General features: G+C 33.2%; 4 protein-coding genes across 4 annotated transcripts; 1 reads left to right on the forward strand and 3 right to left on the reverse strand.

The window, feature by feature from the left end:
• Positions 1–15,291: 15,291 nt before the first annotated feature.
• Positions 15,292–16,938, forward strand: GCG54_00005498 (Saccharolysin; the record flags this gene model as incomplete). Its single annotated transcript, XM_045405520.1, has 3 exons — positions 15,292–15,996; positions 16,047–16,693; positions 16,743–16,938. Coding segments are annotated over 3 exons (1,548 nt in total), but the record flags the coding sequence as incomplete, so codon positions are not given.
• A 124-nt stretch (positions 16,939–17,062) lies between these two features.
• Positions 17,063–17,650, reverse strand: GCG54_00005499 (Biphenyl-2 3-diol 1 2-dioxygenase 2; the record flags this gene model as incomplete). The annotated part of the gene is made up of 1 exon (XM_045405521.1): positions 17,063–17,650. One exon carries the CDS (start codon positions 17,648–17,650, stop codon positions 17,063–17,065), a length of 588 nt encoding a protein of 195 aa, XP_045260502.1.
• A 1,478-nt stretch (positions 17,651–19,128) lies between these two features.
• Positions 19,129–20,156, reverse strand: GCG54_00005500 (Methyltransferase tpcH; the record flags this gene model as incomplete). Its single annotated transcript, XM_045405522.1, has 3 exons — positions 19,129–19,601; positions 19,657–19,744; positions 19,797–20,156. The coding sequence occupies 3 exons, from the start codon at positions 20,154–20,156 to the stop codon at positions 19,129–19,131; spliced, it is 921 nt and encodes a 306-aa protein (XP_045260503.1).
• Positions 20,157–20,494: 338 nt separating this feature from the next.
• On the reverse strand, positions 20,495–21,918 carry GCG54_00005501 (Aromatic peroxygenase; the record flags this gene model as incomplete). Its single annotated transcript, XM_045405523.1, has 3 exons — positions 20,495–21,052; positions 21,108–21,353; positions 21,409–21,918. 3 exons carry the CDS (start codon positions 21,916–21,918, stop codon positions 20,495–20,497), a joined length of 1,314 nt encoding a protein of 437 aa, XP_045260504.1.
• Between the last annotated feature and the right edge of the window lie 2,389 nt (positions 21,919–24,307).

Consider the following 24,307-nt stretch of genomic DNA (forward strand, 5'->3'; position numbering starts at 1 on the left):
TTATAATATTAGGTCCTCTCTCTAAAGGTCTTATCCTTAAAACCTAATATAAATAGGTTATTAGTCTTAGGTTAAGGATCTATTAATTATACTTCCTATTTTACTTATAATACTAATATTATATTAGGTTATATTATTAAAAATCCTATAATTTCTACACTTTATTACTATTATTATTCTCTTAATATTACTAAGAATAGTTTTAAAGTTATATTTTATTATTATTATTATTCAAAAGGGCTTTACTGTAAAATACTACTTAGGTTATTAGTTTACAGGGAGTATATCGCTATTAATAGTATTTATCGTTCTTATAATACTTCTAATAATATAATTTACTAGTATAAGGCTATATTTATTCTAGTTTTTCCCTTTTTTAGCTAACTAGTTATAGTAGAGCAGTTAATAGTAAAGTTTTATTATCTAGATAATAAAGAGGAGGAAACTAAGGAGTTATTTTAAAAGAGAATAGAGGTATTATAAAAGGTATAAGCTAAAGTGAATAAGGTACTTATAAAGTTAGATTATATTTATAAAGCAAAGAGAATAGTTTTTAAGAAGGGTTATAAAGAGATATTAGTAGTTATAGAGGAGGGTAAGGTATCTAAAGTTCCTTCTATAAAGTCTTCTATATTAGAAGTTTAGTCTATAAGTAGCTTTAAAGTATTAGACTTAGATTTAATTCTTAATTAGAATCTTAGTACTCTAAATTTCTTATTAGGGGAGTCTTAGTTATATTTTAGTATTCTTAGTTAAATAGATATATTTTCTTATTATATTAGTTTAAGGTATCCTCTTAGTTATACTTATACTAATAGGAGTTATACTCTTTATTTCTTAGTTTCTCTTTATTTCTATTATATTTCTTTTTATATTTATCTTTCTCTTTTATTAGTATACTTTATATATTCCTTAAATTCTTTTAAAGTTATAAGTAGGCTAAGTTTATTCCTAGGATTAATATAATTAAGTATTCTAATATACTTATTAATCTTATCTTAATACTTAAATAGGTTATTATCTAGTTTTTATATATTATTTTTATATCTATAGTTTTTCTATTTAATAAGGTATTCCTATTTATTATCTCTATACTAATAGTTAAGTAGTTTTTCTATTTTATATTTTAGTTTATTATCTTCTATAATAATAAAGTTATTTATTTATAATCCTTATAATACTAGTTTAAGAAGTGAAATATAGAATATTAGGTAATACTTTATAGTTTCTAGGAGTTTAAGTTTATAGTTAACTAGTGAGATAACTTATAAAATTTTAAAAGGTTTAAGTTTTTTATAGTTAAGTTTATCACTTAGTTATTTTATTTTAATATTTTACTATATAAGGTAGGTATTATTTCCCTCTTTTAAGGTTAATCCCTTAATCTTTTATTTATTACTAAATTTTAATATTTATTATTAGATAAATTTAAGTTTTTTATATATATTATCTTAGATATCCTTAATTTATTATACTAAGGTAGTAACTTTAACTATAACTAGGTTTATTTAAGATTCTTTATAAGTAGTTAGTTTAAAGTTATAGTTAAGGTAGAAAGGGGATTTCTTAGTATTTTCTCTAATTATATTATTATAGGTAAACTAGGTAATAGGTAAAAGTATAACCTAATTATCTTAGTTATAATTAATATAGGCGTAGAAATAGGTTTTAAGGATTTAGTTAATTCGTTCTATTTATCTATTAGTTTATAAGTAGAATATAGTAGATATTAATTATTTAATACTAAGTTATACTATAATTAACTTCTAAAACTTAGAGGTAAAGATCTTATCTCTATTTAATATAATTTCCTTAGGTATACTGTAGTTAGTAATAATATATTTAAGGAAGGTATATATATATTCTTTAGCGTTACTTACTTCTTTATATAGGATGAAGTAGGTATACTTTATAAGTTAGTCTACTATAATAAGAATACTATTAAAATGTACTCCTATAAGGGGTTCTTATAACTTTAGTAGTTTAATAATAAAGTTAAGGGATATAGATTACTAAGCAGTTTAAGGTATAAGTAAAGGTTATAATATATTATAAGGTTAATATTAAGTAGGTTTACTTTTTAGGTATACCTCATAATTCTTAATTGCTTTTACTATATATTCTCTTATAACTTTTTCTCTATATTATTATTATAGTTATTTCTAGGTCTTTATGATTTCTTAGTAGCTATATATAAGGTGTATATAAAATTCTATAATTGCTTTATTATTTAGTTTACTAAGTAGGCTAGTATTAGATCGTCTAGCTATTATTAAGAGTTTAGCTATTAGTATTAGGTTTCTGTTATTTTATTATTTAAGAATTACTTAGGTTTTTTTAGGTATTAAGATATTATAGTTTAGTTGTTAACTGAGAGTATTAGTTCTATTATTTTCTAATCCTTTCTAATAGATAATTTAGAAGTTAAATTTAGATAAGAATTCTAACTATTAGATTTATTATTTATTAAGCATTTTTAAGGTTATAAAGTGTGAGAGGTTCTTATGATCTAAGTATATAAGTACCTTATAAATCATTCCTAAGAGTTTAGGTCTCTATTTTTTAAAGGCTTTAATAATTACTATAAGCTCTTTATTATGGATTTAGTAGTTAAGCTTAGGTCTATAGAGCTTATGAGAGAAGAAGTGTTACAACCTATAAGTAAGGATAATAGTTAGTTAACCCACTTTAGGCGTTAGGTAGCTAGGATAGGATATTTATACTATAGGATTATAGGAATAGTAGGAACTCACTCAGAAATAGAAGAACTATAGTATAAGTTATATAATAATAAGATAAGACTAAGTAGATAGTATAGATCACTAAATAACTAGTAAGGACTACTAAGCGCTTACTAGTAATCACTAAGCGCTTACTAGTACTTAGTTAGGAATTAGTAGCTAAATAAAGGAACTATTTAAGACTTATATATAGTATAACCTAAGCCTCACTTAAAGTTAGACTTCTATAGCTCTTTAGTAATTAACTTAGTATTTATCCTTATAGATACTCTTAGCTTACTTTTACTATAAATTACTTATTAAGTCTAAGACTAATTACTTTAGCCTCTAAAGACTTAATCTATTATAGCCTATAACTTATAATCTAGACTATAACCTAGTATACTATTATAATATATTAATCCCTAACTTCTATTAGCAGACCTTACTATTAGATAGCTAACTATAATATTTTGATTGCTCCTATTTAGTAAGTTAACTATTAAAACCTACTAATAGTATAAACAATATATTAACTAATAATAACTAACGTGTGGCTATAATACTTAGTACTCTAACGGCTCAGCCTGTTATAACTGTATTAACTTAGCTAGTTGATCTACTGCCTATAAATTAATAACTGTTCAATATACTTAACTAACTTTAGGAAGAAAACGTCTAGCTGTATAATCAGCTGAACGCTAGTTGAATACTAGTTACCCTCTAAGCTAAGTACCTAGAGCTAGAACTATTTAATAGCACTGCTAGGCTTCTCTAAGGGTTTCTCACTAGAACTCGCACCTACTTATACTACTATAGTAACTCCTTCCCTACTAAAGTAGATAAGGTTTACTATGCAGCCTCTTTCCTCAAGAAAGATGCCCTTACCTAGTTTAAACCTACTATATGTAACTACTTAGAGAACACCTATAATAAGTAGGATAAAAACACCTAAGCTATTTTCAAAAAGTATAATAAATTTAAGAAATAACTTAAGAACACCTTTAGTAACCCTAATGAAGAACGCATTACTAAACAGAAACTTATAAACCTAACTTAGAGAGGTTCTACTAGTAAATATACTTCTGAATTCTATTAAATTATATCTAAACTTAGATAGGGCGATAAAGCTTTAATTACTAAGTTCTATTAAGGACTCTGAGAAGATATAAAGGATAAACTCACGTGTAATAATAAGCCTAAAGAACTCTATATATTTATTAATATAGCTATTAAGATTAATAATCAACTTTATGAGAGACGCCTCAAACGAAAGGGATAATAGCCTTAGACCCCTAAGAAGGTGAATATTTCTAAGAAGTATACTTAGAAACTATAGTAATAGGGATAATAAGGCTAAAGTACTGCCTTTAGTTACTATAGTAGACCTATAAACCTTAGTATAATAACTAAACCTAATGATAAGAAACCTTAGAACCTTAAGTGTTATAACTGCAATAAGTAAGGCTATATTGCTAAGAACTATAGGTAACCTAAGAAGCTACCCTAGAAGCTAGTAGCTGAGCGACCTAAATAAGTTAATACTATTACAAAAGCTCTATATATATCCCAGTCTTAGACTAGATGCTATAATGATAACTACTAAATTCACCTTAAAGATAAGGAAATATTAGGATACTACCTAAAGGATAGTAACTTTAGGCGGTTTAGTTATAATATAACCACTCTAAACACTTATCTTAAGACCTTAGTAATAATGCGCGCTAGTAATAGTAAAATCACTAGAAAACCTAAGGAATAACTTAATAAGATATTATAGATTTAACGCCTTAAACCTATTAATACCTCTATATATAACTAGGAACTAGAGGATAATAATAACTAAAAACTTATATACCTCTAGTTAGCTGAACTTATATACTTAGAATAGATCTAAGATGAAACTTATAACCTTATATAGGAGAGATAACTTAGAGCTATACTTATATATATAGAATAATAAAAATACACCTATAGAAACCCTACTAGAATTAAATAAATTAACTAAGAAATAGAGGAATAAGTTAAAGAAGAATTAGAGGAGGAACTTAAGTATTAGTATAACCTCTTAATAGAATAATAACTCTTCACTATAACTAGTAGTTAGACTTTTAGAGAAGGAGAAAGCTCCCCCTATAACTTAGATAAACCTTACGATGTTATATACTAATATACTTAGATAGAGATTACCTATAAACTAACCCCTAATATAAATAACACTAGCTCTAAAGAGGAATTTAAAGAAGATAATATATCTAAGCAAATTATATATAAGTAAATCAACTTATATAATAATAAATAGTTTATTAAACTTTATAGTATACTAAATATAAAGCTAAGAATATATTATACCTTATAACTTAAAACTAAAGATTACCCCTACCTCAGAATTACTAACCCTAACTATTAATACCTTTTTTAGGTATAATACTTCTTTAACTATTATGAAGTTTATATAAGAGATAAGTATAACTACTATTTCTAACCTAGGTAATATAATAATAGTCCCCTATAAAATATCTATACTATATATACCCTTACTAAATAGGAACTTAGAAAGTTTAATAGTAATATTACTATATTTACCCCTAGCTAATAATTTCCTATAGAATACCTCTATAAAAAATAGATGAAATAGGATAAATATTAATATAATAAATATTAGATCTACTATAGGGAAAAAGTATATACCTAAAGAATTATAAAGAATAAACCTTAACCTCTTTAAGTTAGGTACTATAAAAATAGCTTTATAAAAGTATAATAGGAAGGAAAGTAAATTACCTACTTAAAACACCTAGAGTAGTTAAAAAACTAAACTTACTTATTAATATAAAACTATAATAAGTAATAAGGAAAAGGTTTATCTACTAAATATTATAAGGATATTAAGGTAATATAAAACTTAAAGTTACTATTAACTAATAGATAATACTTATACTAATTAATAGTAAAGCTAAAGTAAACTTTATTACCTCCTAAACTATTAATAGGCTAAAAATACTATAAGGAGGAAAAGAATAACTATATTAGTTATATATAGTAAAAGGAGAAGAATTTAAATATAAAGGAGGTATTATTTATAATAAAACTATACCCCTTAAGATAAGCTATTTAAATTAAAAAAAAAGAATCTAATTTAATATTACTAATCTAGGAATATATAATATAGTACTAGGACTACTTTAGCTATAAATAAGTAACCTATAGATAAATTAAAGTAAAAGCTAACTCTATTAGGACTATAATAACTTAGTCCCTAAGTAGTACTATAAGAAGTAGGCCTTAAATAAGCTAATATAATAAGGAACTATAAGATAATATATCTACTACTTCAAAATAAAAGAAGCTATATTATAACTATTAATAATAATAGATCTTAAATAAAAAAATAATCTACTTCTATTTATTCTAAAAGAATATAAAGTTTATAAGAAACTCTTTATAGCTAAATTAGAAACTAAACTACTTAAATATACTAGTTTTAATTATAAAATCCCCTTTAAAGAAGGGAAAGAACTATAATTTAATAAGATCTATAGACTTAACCTAATAGAGATAGAAGCTTTAGATAAGTACTTTAAAGAAAACCTTAAGAAAGGTTATATTAGACTTTTAACGTTATTAATAGGAAGCTTAATTCTATTTATACCTAAGAAGAATAGAAAACTATAGCTATATATTAACTACTATATACTTAACGAAATAATAATTAAAAATTATTATTTACTACCCCTTATAGATAAGATAAGATAACTTCTATATAAAGCTAACTAGTTTATAGCCTTTAATTTTAAAGGGGCTTATAACTTAATCTAAATAAAATAAGGCGAAGAATAGAAGACTACCTTCTAGATATAAAAAGGATATTTTAAGTACTTTATTATATCTTTTAGTCTCACTAATATATTTATAATATTCTAGAATATAATTAATATAGTACTATGCGAATATATTAATATCTATATAGTTATCTATTTAGATAATATCCTTATTTTCTTACTTATACTTAAGAAATATAAAGAAGATGTTTATTATATCTTATAAACCCTCTAAGAAACTAAACTCTTAGTTAAACCTAAAAAAAGTAAATTTTATATATAAAAAGTAGAATACCTTAGATTTACTATTACTTCTAGAAAGGTTTATATATTAGGAAATAAAGTTAAAACTATTAAGGAATAACTAATACTTAATAACTTTAAAGAAGTCTAAAGATTCTTAGGTTTTATTAACTTCTACTATAAATTTATTAAAGACTATAGTAAGATTAATATAGCTCTTATTAGCTTTAGTTATAAAGATATACTATTTATATAAGTAGAACTATAATAGATAGTATTCTAGAAGATTAAGGACCTTATTACTAGTAAACCTATCCTAATTATTTTAGATCTAATAAAATAGTTTAAAATAAAACCTAATATATCTAACTATATAATTAGAGCGTAACTATTATAATAAGATTTAGAAGGATATTTATACTTATATACTTTCTTCTCTTATAAGCTCTATAGACTAGAGCTTAACTATTAGATCTATAATAAAGAACTTATAGTAATTATTAAAGCCTTTAAAGAGTAGAGATTTAAACTTTTAGGAATAATTTATAAAGTATTTATATACTCAGACTATAAGAATCTCTTATACTTTATAACCTTAAAAGTACTTAATAAATAATAAATCTAATAGTTAGAATTCCTCTTAGAATTTAACTTTTAAATAATCTATTAAAAGGGATTAGATAATAGTAGAGTAAACGCTTTTAGCTAATAACTAAACTATAATATCCTAATACCTAAAGAAACCTAAGTAATTCTTAAATAATAAAATAATAGAGACCTAATACTAATAATTAAACTCCTAATAATAGCTAGATAATTTAGTATTAGCCTAACTAATAAATTAGATAATAAAGTAATTATAGAATTTTATATACACCTTATATATAGTTATTAAGGAATTATAAAGACTTAGAAATAACTATAATAATAGTATAGAGAAAAGGTTATAAGAGAATATATAGTAAAAGTAATTAAGAATTATGAGGTATACTTAAAAAGTAAACCTACTTAATATTAATCTTATAGTATACTATAACCTTTACCTATACCCTAAACTACTTAATAATCTATATCTCTTAACTTTATTATTAAATTACTAAAGTTATGAGAACTCCTTATAGGAGTATATTTTAATAGTATTCTTATTATTATAGACTAACTTATAAAGTATACTTACTTTATCCTATATAAAGAAGTAAATAATACTAAAGAATATATATATACCTTCTTTAAGTATATTATTACTAACTATAGAACACCTAAGGAAATTATATTAGACTAAGATAAGATCTTTATTTCTAAATTCTAGAAGTTAATAATATTATAATTTAGTATTAAATAATTAATATCTACTGTATTTTATCTATAGACTAATAGATAAATAGAATAAATTAACTAAATCCTTAAAATATACCTCTATACCTATATTAATTATAACTAAGATAATTAGGTTATACTACTACTAATTACTTAGTTTACCTATAATAGTGCGATTAGAGAAAGTACTAAGGAATCTCCTTTCTATTTTAACTATAGTTTTAAACTAACTACTTATAGAGAACCCTAAGTAGGCCTAGCTATAGTTAAAGCTACTACCTTAGTATAATAAATTAAGGATATCTAAGATAATATATATAAAGAACTTAAATTTATCTAATAATAAATATTAAAATTTAGTAATAAATAAAGGATTAAAGGACTAACCTTAAAAGAGAGAGATAGCACTTATTTTATATAGCGAAATATTAAAATAAAACGACTAAGTGATAAACTTAATTATAAAAAACTTAAACCTTTTAAAATCTTATAAGTTATCTCACTAGTTAACTATAAACTTAAACTCTTAGAAACTATAAAATACTACTTAGTATTCTATATTTCACTTCTTAAGCTAGTACTATAAGAATTATAAATAAACAACTTTATTATTATAGAAGATAATAAGCTAGAGTATAAAGTAGAAAAGCTACTTAACTACTAGTATAGAGATAACAAATAGGAATACCTTATTAAATAGAAAAACTATAGATATAAAGATAATATATAAGAACTAGATAATAACCTACTTAATTATTACAATAAGATTAAAGACTATATTAACACACTTAATAATATAAACCTTAAGGATAGACTAAGCCTACCTATAACCCTAAAAGAATAGTAGGAATATAACAGAATTCATAAGGAACAATATAAATAATAATAATAGGAAATAGAGGAAAGATGCAAACGCTACTTATATATATAATTCCCTATACCTCTAAAACTACCTACTTATATATATAGTTACTAGAATAATTATAAAGTAAATAAAAAATTATTTATCTACTTAAGAATACTAGAGTATAACTAAGATCCCCCTAATAAGAAATTCAGTATACTAAGATTCTAATTAAGGATTAAATCTAAATCTAAAACCTTAGAAGTACCTAACAACTATACCTCTAAAACTAAGGAAAACTTAGCTAGAAGATTCTTAACTACCTCATCCTCATCTATAACTACTAAGGTCTCCTTATAACCCTTTTTAAAAATTATTTACTTCGCCTTATAAATATAATCTAACTTTATAAGCACCTTATTTACTTTAGCTTATACCTTTTATAGCACCTCTATTCTCTTTCAAAATAATTCCTTAATTTCCTCCTCCTTATCATCTAAATAATAAGATTCCACTATTAATCGCTCTACTATAATAAGTTAGTAAAAAAGAACTAATAATAAAAGATAAAAACCTATACTAGTAGATCGTATTATTAGAAGTATTATAAGAGCAATAAGTACTACTAATAGTAATACACTCCCTATAGACTAGCAAACTTAGTAGTATTTTATAATACAAACCCTTTAAGTAATAATAATAATAAAGTATAACTTTAAAACTGTTCTTAGTAATATTAAGAGAATAATAATAGCGATAGAGCGTGGAAACTATAGGATTATTAGTAACACAACCTAATATAGTGTTAATATTATAAGTAAAAATAGGAAGTATAATTAATAGATCCCTAACCTAAGACTAATAACCTACTTATATTAAGTCTTAAAAGTAAGACCTTTAGAGGGAGGATTTAATATTATAACCTATAAGTAAGGATAATAGTTAGTTAACCTACCTTAAGTATTAGGTAGCTAAGATAAAATATTTATACTATAGGATTATAAGAATAGTAGAAACTTATTTAGAAATAGAAGAACTATAGTATAAGTTATATAATAATAAGATAAGACTAAGTAGATAGTATAGATCACTAAGTAACTAATAAGGACTACTAAGTACTCACTAGTAATCACTAAGCACTTACTAGTACTTAGTTAGGAATTAGTAGCTAGATAAAGGAACTATTTAAGACTTATATATAGTATAACCTAAGCCTCACTTAAGGTTAGACTTCTATAGCTCTTTAGTAATTAACTTAGTATTTATCCTTATAAATACTCTTAGCTTACCTTTACTGCGAATTATTTATTAAGTTTAAGACTGATCACTTTAGCCTCTAAAAACCTAATCTACTATAGCCTATAACCTATAATCTAAACTATAACCTAGTGTACTGTTATAATATATTAATCCCTAACTTCTATTAGTAGACCTTACTGTTAGATAGCTAACTATAATAAGAAAGCATAGAGGTATAGTTATCCTTTTAGGTTTTATTGCAATAGCTATACTCTAATTATATAGTTAGATATATTAAGTTCTACTTCAAACTGTTTTATTAGATCTAAGATAATTAGGATAGGTTTACTAGTAATAAGGTTTTTAATCTTTTAGAATACTATTTATTATAGTTCTTCTTATATGAAGGGTATGTTTTTACAGCTAAGGCTAGTGAGAGCTATATTAATCTTACTATAGTTTTTAATAAATTTGCAGTAGAAATTAATAAACCTTAGGAATCCTTAGACTTCTTTAAGGTTATTAAGTACTAGCTATTCCTTAATATCTTTAACCTTATTTTCTAATATATAAACCTTTCTAGAGGTAATAATAAATCTAAGGTATTTTACTTTTTATATATAAAATTTACTTTTTTTAGGTTTAACTAAGAGTTTAGCTTCTTAGAAGGCTTATAAGATATAGTAAATATCTTCTTTATACTTTTTAAGTATAAGTAAAAAGATAAAGATATTATCTAGGTAGATAACTATATAGATATTAACATACTTATATAGTACTATATTAATTATATTTTAGAATATTATAGGTGTGTTAGTGAGACTAAAGGGTATAACGAGGTATTTAAAATATCTTTTTTATATCTAGAAGGTAGTTTTCTATTCTTTACTTTATTTTATTTAGATTAGGTTATAAGCTTTTTTAAGATTAAGGGCTATAAATTAGTTAGCTCTATATAGAAGTTATTTTATTTTATTTATAAGGGGTAGTAAGTAATAATTTTTAATTATTATTTTATTAAATATATAATAGTTAATATATAGCTATAGTTTTCTATTCTTCTTAGGTATAAATAGGATTAAGTTTCTTATTAGTAATATTAAAGGTTTAATATAACCTTTCTTAAGGTTTTCTTTAAGGTATTTATTTAGGGCTTCTATCTCTATTAGGTTAAGTCTATAGATCTTATTAAATTATAGTTCTTTCCCTTCTTTAAGGGGGATTTTATAATTAAAACTAATATATTTAGGTAGTTTAGTCTCTAATTTAGCTATAAAGAGTTTCTTATAAATTCTATATTCTTCTAGGATAGATAGAAGTAGATTATTCTTTTATTTAAGATCTATTATTATTAATAGTTATAATATAGCTTTTTTTACCTTAAGGTAGTAGATATATTATCTAGTTATTTTATATAGTATTAGTTTATTTAAGGCCTATTTTTAATAAGGTTACTTAGGGATTAAGTTATTATAGTCCTAATAGAGTTAGCCTTTACTTTAATTTATTTATAGGTTACTTATTTATAGCTAAGGTAGTCTTAGTATTATATTATATATTCTTAAGTTAGTAATATTAAATTAGATTTTTTCTTTTTAATTTAGGTAGCTTATTTTAAGGGGTATAGTTTTATTATAGATAGTACCTCCTTTATACTTAAATTCTTCTCCTTCTACTATATATAACTAATATAGTTATTTTTTTCCTCTTTATAGTACTTTTAACTTATTAATAACTTAGGAGGTAATAAAGTTTACTTTAGCTTTACTATTAATTAGTATAAGTATTATCTATTAATTAATAATAACTTTAAGTTTTATATTACTTTAATATCTTTATAATATTTAGTAGATAAACTTTTTCCTTATTGCTTATTATAGTTCTATATTAATAAGTAAGTTTAGTTTTTTAACTATTCTAGGTGTTTTAGGTAGGTAATTTACTTTCTTTTCCTTTATACCTTTATAAAGTTATTTTTATAATATCTAACCTAAGGGGGTTAGGGTTTATTCTTTATAATTCTCTAGGTATATACTTTTTCCTTATAGTAGATCTAATACTTATTATATTAATATTTATCCTATTTTATCTATTTATTATAGAGGTATTTTATAGGAAATTATTAACTTAAGGTAAATATAGTAATATTACTATTAAACTTTCTAAGTTCCTATTTAGTGAAAGTATATATAGTATAGATATTTTATAAAGGATTATTATTATATTGCTTAGGTTAGAAATAGTAGTTATACTTATCTCTTATATAGATTTTATAATAGTTAAAGAAATATTATACCTAAAAGAGGTATTAATAGTTAGGGTTAGTAATTCTAAGGTATAAGTGATCTTTAATTCTAAGTTATAAGGTATAATATGTTTTTAGCTTAATATTAGGTATACTATAAAGTTTAATAAACTATTTATTATTATATAAGTTAATTTACTTATATATAATTTACTTAGGTATATTATTCTTCTTAGATTCCTCTTTAGAGTTAATATTATCTATATTAAAGGTAAGTTTATAGGCGATCTCTACCTAAGTATATTAATATATAACGTTATAAGGTTTATCTAAGTTATAAGGAGAGCTCTCTCCTTCTCTAAAAATCTAATTATTTATAAGAGTAAATAGTTACTATTCTTCTAGGGGGTTATATTAGTAATCTAGTTTATTATTAGATTTCTCTCTTATCTATTTTTAGAGTTCCTAATTAATTTATTTAATTCTAATAGGATTTCTATATACTTACTTTCTTTATTCTATATATAAAAATATAGTACTAAGTTATCTTTCTTAAAATAAGTTATAAGGCTCTTCTTAGATCCTTTTTAGGTATATTTCTTTAGCTATTTAGAGGTAAGAGAGTCTCTATTTATTATTATTTTTTAGTTTTTTAAATATTATATAAGTAGTTTAGTTTAGGAGTCTATAATTAGTCTAATTTTAGTTATTAGTTATTTTTAGAGTAAAACTAAGAATTAATTAGAGTTATTATACTTAGAGTATTTCGTTTAGTTATTCCTTAATTTTCTTTTAAATCTTATTATTACTAGTATATATTATTACTAAGGTTTTTAGATATATATCTAAGGTAGTTATATTATATCCTAACTATCTAGAGTTACTATCCTTTAGGTAGTATCTTAATATTTCTTTATCTTTAAGATAAATTTAATAGTTATTATTATAATATTTAGTTTAGGATTAAGATATATATAGGTTTTTAGTAATAGTATTAACCTATTAGGGTTATTTAGCTACTAGTTTCTAAGGAAACTTCTTAAGCTATTTATAGTTTCTAGTAATATATCCTTATTTATTATAGTTATAATATTTAGAGTTTTAAGGTTTTTTATTATTAAGTTTAATTATTATACTAAGATCTATAGGTCTACTATATTATCTATAAGTAATACTCTAGTAAGTATTATTTTAGTTATTATAAGGTTTATTATTATTCTATTAAGGGTTAAACTTCTACTAAAGCTATTATTAATACTTATATTTAGAATTTAATCCTTATTATTTTTCACCTTTTTCCTTATAATACTTAAAAAGTTAATTATTAATCTTAATAGTAAGGTTAGTATATTAAAGAAAGTCTTTAGAATAGTTAATCTTAATAATCTTATCTTTAATTTTATCCTTAAGTCCTTAATAGAATATAAAGATCTTAGTTTCTTTAGTAAAATTAAGTTAGATACTAAGTTATCTAAATATAGTAATATATTCTTTAGTTAACTTTATCTATTATAGCTATATAAGGTCTTTTTTAGCTTATTATTTCTTATTAAGGTTTTAGAAGAAAGAGTAGAAGGTATCTTTAAATCCTTTAAAGTTACTATAGATATTATAAGTTTTAGTAGAGTATTTATCTAAGGTTTTATACTTAAGGAATTCTTCCTAAATAGGTTTAAATTATTTAAAAGTTTATCCTTATAAGTAAGTAGTAATATAAATAACTTTTTTAATTTAGCTAGTAAAATCTCTATAATAGAAGTTTTAATAGTTTTTAACTTAAATTAGGAATAACTTAAGTTATCTAAAAGTACTATTATAGGTAATTAGGGCACTAAATTTAAACTTCTATTATCCTCTAATAGGGGTTATAATAATATTAATAGTTATATATAAAGTATAGATTTCTTCTTAGAGTTCTTTAATATTAGTATTACTATTTTATCCTCTAAGTTAGATAACTTTATTTTCTAAGTTTATAATATACTAAGGGCTATTTCTTAGTTATTATATTATTTCTTTAAGGCTTTAAAGTTCTATAGTAGTATTATTATATATAGTTTAAACCTTAATAATATTATTATCTCCCTTCTTAACTCTAGTTTAAAGGCGTTTATAGGTATCTTTCTTTAAAATTACTTTATTATTAAAGTCTACTACTATAAAAGCTCCTTTAAGTTCTTTAGCTAGGTTCTAAACTAGCTACTATAAAGAGGAGGAGGTTCCTAGAGTAGGTAACTTAGTAGAGGTATATAAAGATATATTTATTATTTTATTATTAGTAGGTATTAATAGTTAACTTACTAAATAAGAGTAATTAAAGTATTATAGTTAACTATCTAATAGTAAGGTTTACTAATAGAAACTAGGGATTAATATATTATAATAGTATATTAAGGTTATAGTCTAAGTTATAAATTATAGACTAATTATAAATTAGATCTTTAGAGACTAAAGTAATTAATCTTAAGTTTAATAAATAATTTATAGTAAAGGTAAGTTAAGAATATCTATAAGAATAAATACTAAGTTAATTACTAAAGAGCTATAGAAGTCTAATTATAAGTTAAACTTAAGGTTATACTATATATAAGTCTTAAATAGTTCCTTTATCTAACTTATTAATTCCTAACTAAGTATTAGTAAGTACTTAGTAATTACTAATAAGTACTTAGTAGTCCTTACTAAGTACTTAGTAATCTATACTATTTACTTAGTCTTATCTTATTATTATATAACTTATACTATAGTTCTTCTATTTTTCTAAATAAGTCCCTATTATTCCTATAATCCTATAGTATAAATATCCTATCCTAGCCGCCCGTTACCTAAGTAGGTCGGTCAACTGTTATCTATACATAACAGGTCATAACAAAGCTCAAGATCGAGATACCTATGGACCTTAGCTCCGTTCTCAGAACAGTGAAGAACCCAACTACTCGTCAGAAGGCTAGACTGGCATATGACAACCGCTGTCCGGCGAACGTTGCTATCTTCAAGGAAGTTATGCAACTCCGTCACGAAGCAGCGCTTTTGTTGGGTTACCCGAACCATGCAGCGCTGAGCGTGGAGGACAAGATGGCAGAAACACCGGATAGGGTGAACAGCTTCTTGAGCTCTCTCCGCTTGAAGTTGACAGAGGCTGCGAAGAAGGACGTTGAGACCCTACTCCGACTTAAGAGGGGCAATGTTGAGGCGAGGGGTGAAGAGTTTGATGGGCACTACTTCACTTGGGACAATCCATACTACGACAACATGCTCTTACAACAAGACTATGCAGTGGACCAGGCGAAGATATCGGAGTACTTCCCATTGCAGTCGACTGCGCATGGGATGCTCGGGATCTTTGAGCAGCTGTTTGGTATGGTGTTTCATGAGATCTTGGATGAGGAGAGAGCTTCACTGTCTTCCACTGGGAAAGGAGATGATCTAGTCTGGCACCATGATGTACAGATTTTCTCTGTCTGGGACAAAGATGAAGAAGGCGGCGGATTCCTGGGAAACCTCTATCTGGACCTCTACAGCCGCGATGGGAAATATTCAAACCCATCCAATTTCAGCGTCGTACCTGTAAGATTCCTTCTCTTTTGTGTTCTGTAAACTTACACTAACACTTTCAGGGGTATGTCGAAGAGGATGGAACCAAACACTACCCATCTACAGCTCTGGTCTGCAACTTTCAGCACCCAAGCGCCTCAAAACCCACCCTCCTGCGTCATACGGACGTCGTTGTTCTTTTCCACGAATTGGGTCACGGCATTCATGACCTTGTATCCCGCACCAAATTCGCACGTTTTCATGGGCCGATGGGTACTGTTGTTGACTTTGGCGAGGCGCCGAGCCAAGTCCTGGAGAATTGGTGCTGGACGCCCGAACAAATCATGTCTCTCAGTAACCACTACTCATATCTTTCTGGCGATTACTTCAGTAACTGGAAGTCAAAGACGGGGAAGAAAGAAGGTCTCGTGCAGCCACCGAAGAGATTGCCGCGAGCAATGGTTCAAAGCCTTCTGAAAGCGAAGCATGCGAACACGGCTCTGGGCACTCTGCATCAGCTCTTCATCGGAACTTTCGATATGGCTGTCCATCAGCTCGACGATTTCGATGAGAATCAGACTTTCACAGCGTTATGGAATCGTCTTCGAAGGGAGATCGTCCCGACCGAGGACCTTTCCGCCTTGGGTGCCGGCGATGAGTGGGGGCACGGATACACCAACATCGGTCACTTGATGAACGAGTATGACGCTGGGTTCTACAGCTACCTGTTGTAAGTGCTTTTGAGTTTCAGCTTTGGACCTTTCTAATCCGTTGCTTAGTTCAAACGTTTATGCGCAAGACATCTTCTCGACCGTGTTCAAAAGCGATCCCATGAGTGTGGAAGCGGGTCGAAAGTATCGATACGCGGTGTTAGAGAAGGGTGGCAGCCAGCCGGAGATGACTACTTTACAAGATTTTCTTGGGAGGGAGGCGAAGATGGAGGCCTTCTATGAAGACTTGGGTTTTGCATTATGATAGATCTGGATTGACCTGTGAGGGGGCAGCTATTGAATTACTACTTTGCTTTGATGATTAATTACATCAAGGCCATATTGAGGCTTTCGTACAGCGAGTTCTGTTCAAGAATGGTTGCATCTCACTATCCGCCAGCAGCCACTTCAGCCGCTGAAGTACCGATTGAAGCTGGCTGTGGGCCAAGGAGCCCAGCCCTCTTCAAGCTTTCATCGTCCTCCTCAGCTTCGACCCTCCGAAGAAGGTCCTCAGGATCGAATCTCACTGCTCTAATGTTGGCTGGGTCTATCGCCTTCATGTGCCTCTGCACATCGTCGGGGTCACTGTAGGCCTCGATATGTGCTTCAATATTGTTTCCGTCGGGGTCCGTGTAGTACAGACTTGTTGTCACGCCGTGGTTGAGACAGAACTTTGGCGTGATATCTGCCTCCTTTGCATGACGGTACACTTGCACAAGGTCTTTGGCCGAAGCAAATTTGAGAGCGATGTGATCCACTCCGCTCGTGTTGGTCTGCTTTGGAACGGCCGTGTCGTCGTGGATTATGGCGAGACGGTGATGCTCTTCATCCCAGGTGAGAACGGAGATGAAGTCGTTGGCGAGAACCACTCTTGCACCGAGAAGGACTTGGTAAAAAGAGACCAATTTATCTGGGTATCTCGTTCGCAAGCCAATGTGGGCAATTGCCGTTGGGGCAGGAACGGGATCCCGAGGCATATTTCCGGTGCGACGTGGAACGATAATTGGAAAAATTCTACGAGTATGAATCGAATCTTTCTTATTGCTTGTTAATCAACACTTGGCACGATCAAGAGCACGGCGGCGAGGGGTAATATAGTTGACGCGAGCCCAATGAACGTCGTGACATGCGTGTGACATAGAACAATAACTCCGCAATCATTTTGCCCACTGACAAATTTGAGTCCGCATGTGTAACTAATCATGTAAGAGGGGGGTGAAAAGGGTCAAAGAGCTGACAACGTGATCTGAATATCTGCCACCAAACACGGTAAACTTTCCGATCTCCGCAAACCTCCGCAAACCCCCGCTGACCACTCCGATACACAATTGTTTACTCGCTGACTCAATGTATTAGATTAACTTCAATGTAAATTTTCTCCAATATATAATTCTGAAAGAGAGAATGTCTGTCTCAGGCTAGCGAGGCCTGTCATTCTAATGCTGACCAACTACCCTTCCGTGCCCTGCATACCGTAATGAATGAACGGCGCCCAGAGAAGAGGCATGCGCAGATCCTTAGTCCGCTCTCGCATCACCGCCTCTCTCAGAGACCTTGCTACATCATCATCTTGCGATTCATTTCCATGAAGCCTGAAATGCTCCGTATGAAAGGCCCCGCAACCGAGATGCACACGCGGTCGCTTGACTGCCAGAGGCAACCCACTATATGCGGGAATCCTGCCATAATGAAGCCACCCACGACATGAAGGACCTAGTCTTGAAGCAGTGCTGACTTACTCTGGGCTGTCGAGCACGCCGAAAGGTAGGCTAGTCTCACGCGCTCAAGTTTTATTTTAGATATGTGAACGCGACCCAGTAGGTAGGTAGGCAAGTTTAGGCATCAGTCTGGGACAACAAGAGGGCTATCAGACGTTTTAGATCGATTACAGCTATATCGACCTCAAATGCTTCAAATTCACTGTGTGCCATTGGCCTGCCAAGTTCACTGAGGAGTTGATGCTCGATTACGACCCCCCAAGAGGCACTTGTCAGACGGAATACCACGATATTTTCTCAGATTCGTCCTCTTTAGGGCACTATTACTAGTTATGGAAGTCTCTTGATTTGAACCTGGGTTAGGTCGCTGTGTTGGGAACGTCTCACGGGCCAAAGGGTCGCGTATCGTCACCCACCTTCACCTAAAAACAAGAGCAAAAACAAAATTACATACAACACCGGGCATTCGCCGGTCGTCACCGACCCGACTACTACTCCAGCCCTCACTGGTTTATCGATGGGAGAGCGGACGGGATCCCGAGTTCTCCAATGGGTATGGTCGTATGTGATAGCATTTCTGTCTTGCTGAGGCTAAATACACATTGGCGCCACACCTAACACCACACAAAGAGCAGCAGCTATGGAATGCGAAGAATTAAGGCCCACCATTCGACAGCATGCTTCGTATCTTTTGACTGACATACTATCTACATAGGTGGTGTGCATAGGTCCAATGCTCAGACGTCATGCTCAGAACCCTTGTCAACAACACACGTAGAGACGATCAACGTCCACTCGACATCCCAATCATCGCCGTTGTACTTTTCCTCCAAATGCTTCTCCACCAACGCCCTTACTTCACTCACAGGATGCGCCTTTCGCGTCTTCTCATCCCACCATGACGCCAAAAACCAACCAAGCATCACCCCAAAAGTGGCAACGAAGTCCTGGGCGCTCTTCACGTGGTGCTTCCTGGCGGCAACTTTCACTACGACGTCCCGAAAGCCTTGGCTTCTGAGATGCTCCTCGATCCACACGGCATCTGTCCAAACCCCCTGGGCATGGAGCTGCATGGGCACTTCGTCTGGGAAGGGGGCTGTGAAGGGGAATGAGGCGAAGGCGGAGCGCATGTCTGGGACCCAGAAGATGTTGTTGCGATGGAAGGTTGTGGCGCCGAGGATGCCCCCTGGCTTGAGAATACGCTTGCAGTCTGTGGTAACTTGTGTTAGACTTAAGTCGAGACCAGATATGGTGTGTGGACTGACCATTTAAAACAGCGTCTGGGTCTGGTATCATGTGAAGGCTCATGCCGAGCCCAACATGCGTGAAAGTGTCATTAGGAAGAAAAGTGTTCTGCGCAAAGATCAGCATAAGTCTTTAAGCTTTTACAGATGGGAGAAAATACCATTGCATCCAAGGTCGTAACTTTTGTGTTAGTCCAACCCTCGTCGGCGACTCTTTTCTTCACTATGTCAACCATGTTCTGAGCCTTGTCTGCGCACAGAAAAGAGCTCTTCTGGACGATATCATTGGACAACATTGAATGCAGCTCTTGAGTCAAAACCCCGGTCCCACATGCGTTGTCGAAGAAATGCACCGGTTGGGATGTGATGTTCGTGATACCCATCTGAGTCAGCAATGGCGATGCCATCTTGGCTAGCATCCCACGAGAGGTGGCAATCATGTCCCGGTCTGAAGCAGACATTTCGCTAGCGTAATGAGTATTAGGGTAACAAAAGCCTCGAGTTAGTGAAGATTTGATCATTAGATTTGACCTTTGTTCCGAATGCTGGAAGTGACTAATATGTAGCTGTGAAAAGTGTCCGAGAAGTGCCCGATTGTCGCCGAGATGTTCCAATCGGCCATGCAGAGCAGTTATGATGAGCAAGTTTGCGCAAATCTGACCTCAGGGTGAGTGACTTTGCGCCCTTTAACGAAAGAAGTTTTTCTTAATATGTAAATTTGTATTACTTCTTGGTACAAACGTTTACAGAACCGCGTCATACAGTCATTAGAATAATGGTCCACCCTTCTACACCCTATCATACCCGCCGTGATCATCTTCCCCCGAAAGCGATCAGAAACATTGCAGCCTGAGTCTCATTAACAGGCCGGGGAAGTAGGTGCAGTAGTGAAGTATGTCTTGTAGTAGACGTTGTCGCCAATGTTCTTCGCAACACTTGGTGGCGTGTTGAGCGGGCCGCCCTGGTTCTTGGCATTGGGGTACAGGAATGAGGGGCTGTTGGGAGACAAGACACTGAGGGGGCATCCAAGAACAGTGTTGCTGAAGTAGGGGTCCAGCTTGGCGATAGCCCAGGTGGTGGCAGCGGCGACCTGCTCCTCGGAGCCGGCGACGAATAGAGGCACGACAGAGTTCATGCCCTGGTACAGGTCGCAAAGGACCGTCGTGGCGTTGAGGTTGGGAGTACCGAGCTGAGCAACTCCGGGAACAACGGGGTTGCGGATGTAAATGTCGAGGAGGCCCTCGAGGACGGTCTGGACTGCGCCGTAGGGAGTGGCACGGCGATACCAGTTCTTGGGCCAGGTCTCGGGAACGTACTGGAACTCGCCGGTCTTGTCGTCGTATTTGGCGCCGATGATGGAGGAGATGGATTCATAGTTGGCCACGCCGCCGGCTCCGTAGGTTCCGTTGCTCATGAACTGGGACAAGTTAGTACAGAGGACGAGGCACAGGATTTGTGAACTGCGGACTTACCTGAGGGTAGAATGCAAAGGCGCCGAGAGAGACGATCAAAGGGAAGGGGAAGTAGTAGAGGTATGGATTGTACTTTTGCGAGAACATGGAGTTCTTTTGGTACTGTGTGCCCATGTTGGTGAGGTCAAACTGCTTGCTGGCGCTGCTGGCAACAATGTCGACGTTCTGCTTGAACATGCGGGATGAGAGGTGGTGGTTGTCACCACATCCGTTGTAGAAATCCTCACGGTTGACCGAAATGTCGGCCTTCAGGATTTAGTTAGATTATGCTGACCGAAGGTGGGACATCGCTTAGACTTACCTCAACAGTCGAATGGCGGTTGAGACCACCAACACCACCTGGTCCAGCACCCAGGTAGAAAGACTCGGTGGCGATATCGCCGTCCGCTAGGACAGTGAAGACGCCAAGGACAGTTGACAAATCGGCGCCCATGTTGAAGCCACGAGCAGTCGCCTCAATGACCTGGCCAAGAGTAACGTGACCATCGCGGGGGAGGTAGCCGTGGTTGGCGAGCAGGTTGAGACCGGGGCAAGGTCCTCTGCTGTCGCCGGGACCAGGGGCTTTGAATTCGAAGCCCTTTTCCGGACGCGCATTCGCAGGATTGATATTCTGGGCAACTGCACCGAGAAGTCCGGTGATGGTACCAGTAAGACCCCCGATCACGCCTCCAAGAAGTTGAGGTTCGGGGTTGGCAACGGGCTCAGGATTGCGCTTGAGGAGCTCCTCAAGTTGTTGTCTGGATCCCATCATAGAGGGGAAAGCTGTCGCTGATGTGGCCAATGTGGCCAGGATGGTGGTTTGGTACTTCATCTTGACGGTTGAGGGTGAGTATGGTTGACTAGTGTCGAGAGTTGAGGCAAGATCTTGACGCTGTCGTATCTCGTTTCAGGTAACTTGTGCAGGAGAAGACTTGGAATCTTATATACCATTCTTCAGCCATCAAACTAAGCATTGCTTTTGTTTTGGTGATAACATCTTACACGACCTAAATATACCGGACCCCAAGCATGAGGTCAGTGGCCAATTCCCCGAGTCGCTACTATTCCCGCCAACACCACTATTTCCTCCCCTCAAGAGCTTGAACCGCTTGGCACGATGATGCGCAAAGGTCAACGTGCCCCTTCCAAGCCGAGACGGTCTCACCACAGAAGTTCAACTATCAATTGCACCAGCCGAATCTATCATGATCTCTGCAGATCCCCATCTCGGGAGGGTAAAGCGTGATGGTAATGAGCCGGGCCAATAAGCACACCCGTAAAAGTAAGTAGTGCACCACCGACTGAACAGCTCAACGATAAACGAGTCGCGGGCGCAGATAAAAGTGCGACAACAGACGGGAAGCAAACGTGCCGAAGTGCTAGCGCCTCGCTATGTGGACCGCGGACCTGGCGTCGTTCATGGCGGGCTGACTAGCGGCGGCGCCTGGCGACAGAACCCCGGAATGTTTCTCCACCGGTGTAACGTCGGGCAGACTAGCGAGTCCCTTAGGGACACCAGAATCGGAAACGGGCTAAAAGGATGACATAGGATCAGCGTCACCGGGGGCTGGTTGGTTGCGCCGAGACTCGACGGAGCAGAGTCCGGGGGAGGGAGGAGGCAGTGCGACAAAGTGGGTAAACATGGAGTGTCTGTTCTGGAAAGCGCGGGCCGGCGCGTGTTTACCATGTCTAGGACTCGAGGATGACGTTCCATATTTGAAATCGGATTCTAGGGAGCTTTGATTGGAAGCTATGCGGTGTTGCTCGTTCCACGTCTAAGACACGGAGAAGACCCGAATATGGCCGTCTACGCTCGGCCGCTACGGGATGGCTACTACACATATGGCATCTTCGACTTATCTTGAAGCCTAAGCAAATGCTTATTTGACACGTCAAGACCGTGCTGAATTAAGAGTAAAGCCGGTCGCTATGTGGTGATACATTGGATGATGAGGTCGACATCAAGAACTCGTGCGTTCACGATAGAAGGGTGGACACTTCGATTCCACCACCAATATGCTCGTGAGAACATAGAACAGCGATTTCTTGGCGGTCTTTGTTCGCCGCGGAAAGTTTGCCACGAAGTCTGTTGAAGCACCTTGGCCGTAAAGCATAGGTGGCGTTTTGCCTGGCTGGCAACAAAGCCTTCTAATTGCCCATGAAGCTTACTTGCCTTAGCTTAACGGCGATGGCAATAGCGTTTCTGGCGTGCAATTATTTCCTATTCCCCGACCCGACCTTTGGACGTTTAGTTGGATTGTTTTGCCGAGGCTATCGATGCATGGATAAGGTAGGATGTCAATGTCGAGGAACGCGCTGGATTTCGGGCACAGCAAATCAGGAGCGTATCGTGCCACCCAATACGGACCCCAGCATGCACTGCGTGAAATTGCCCAGATTGGAACCTGTGTGATGAGGGCGATGTGAAGAACTTTTGTCGGACACTCTTAAAGGAGCTTAGGAGTGCGACAGAAGAATGCAGGACAATGTCTAGGATTCCGACTCACTGGCAATGAGACATGAGATTCCAAATGCTTGGCGAACGATCCGACTTGCCGGTTCCCGGATGCGGAGACCATGGGAATTTCTTCGGCCGAGATCTGAGTATGGTGGAGACCCCGGACAGACGTTCACGGCAGCGACATGTGTTGTCACCTAGCCACTGCTGGTCTTGATGCCCAACTCTTCTCCCTTCGTGCTTCTCTCTGGCTTTATCAATGGGAATGATCCTTTTGTTGCGTCATAAACCCGGGATATGAGCCATACAAGACCACCTTCTACCCGAGGGCACCCGTGCCTATACTGATTACCGTAAGGATGAGCCTTCCAACGTGTCGCGCCGTCGCCGATGTTGGCCACGATACCTTTGCTAGAACGTGCCGTGTCCGCTGTAGTTGCAAGTCTCACAGTGCTATTATCATCGTTTAGAGCTGCTAGCATTCATTCCAATAACAGCACCCAGGCAAGGGATCCTGTTGTCTACGTATATAGACTTCTTCTCTGCACTTCTCAAGTCAGTCCCGTTGGTGCGAAGGCGGAGCTGGACGACCAGGCTGCGTCAACGTACCATGATACAGAACTAAATTCCGTGCCGCACACGTGGAGAGACTCGATAGAAGAATCATCTTTTCAAGCGGCGGCCATCCGATTGGAGGGCTGGCCAGGCCTGCTGGCAGAGTCGCAGGAGGTTGGGCCTATCTTAGCGAGACAGGTTCGTGGGT

Source organism: Colletotrichum gloeosporioides (assembly GCF_011800055.1).
Source record: "Colletotrichum gloeosporioides strain Lc1 chromosome Unknown consensus_67, whole genome shotgun sequence".
In the NCBI taxonomy this organism is placed as follows: Eukaryota; Fungi; Ascomycota; class Sordariomycetes; order Glomerellales; family Glomerellaceae; genus Colletotrichum; species Colletotrichum gloeosporioides.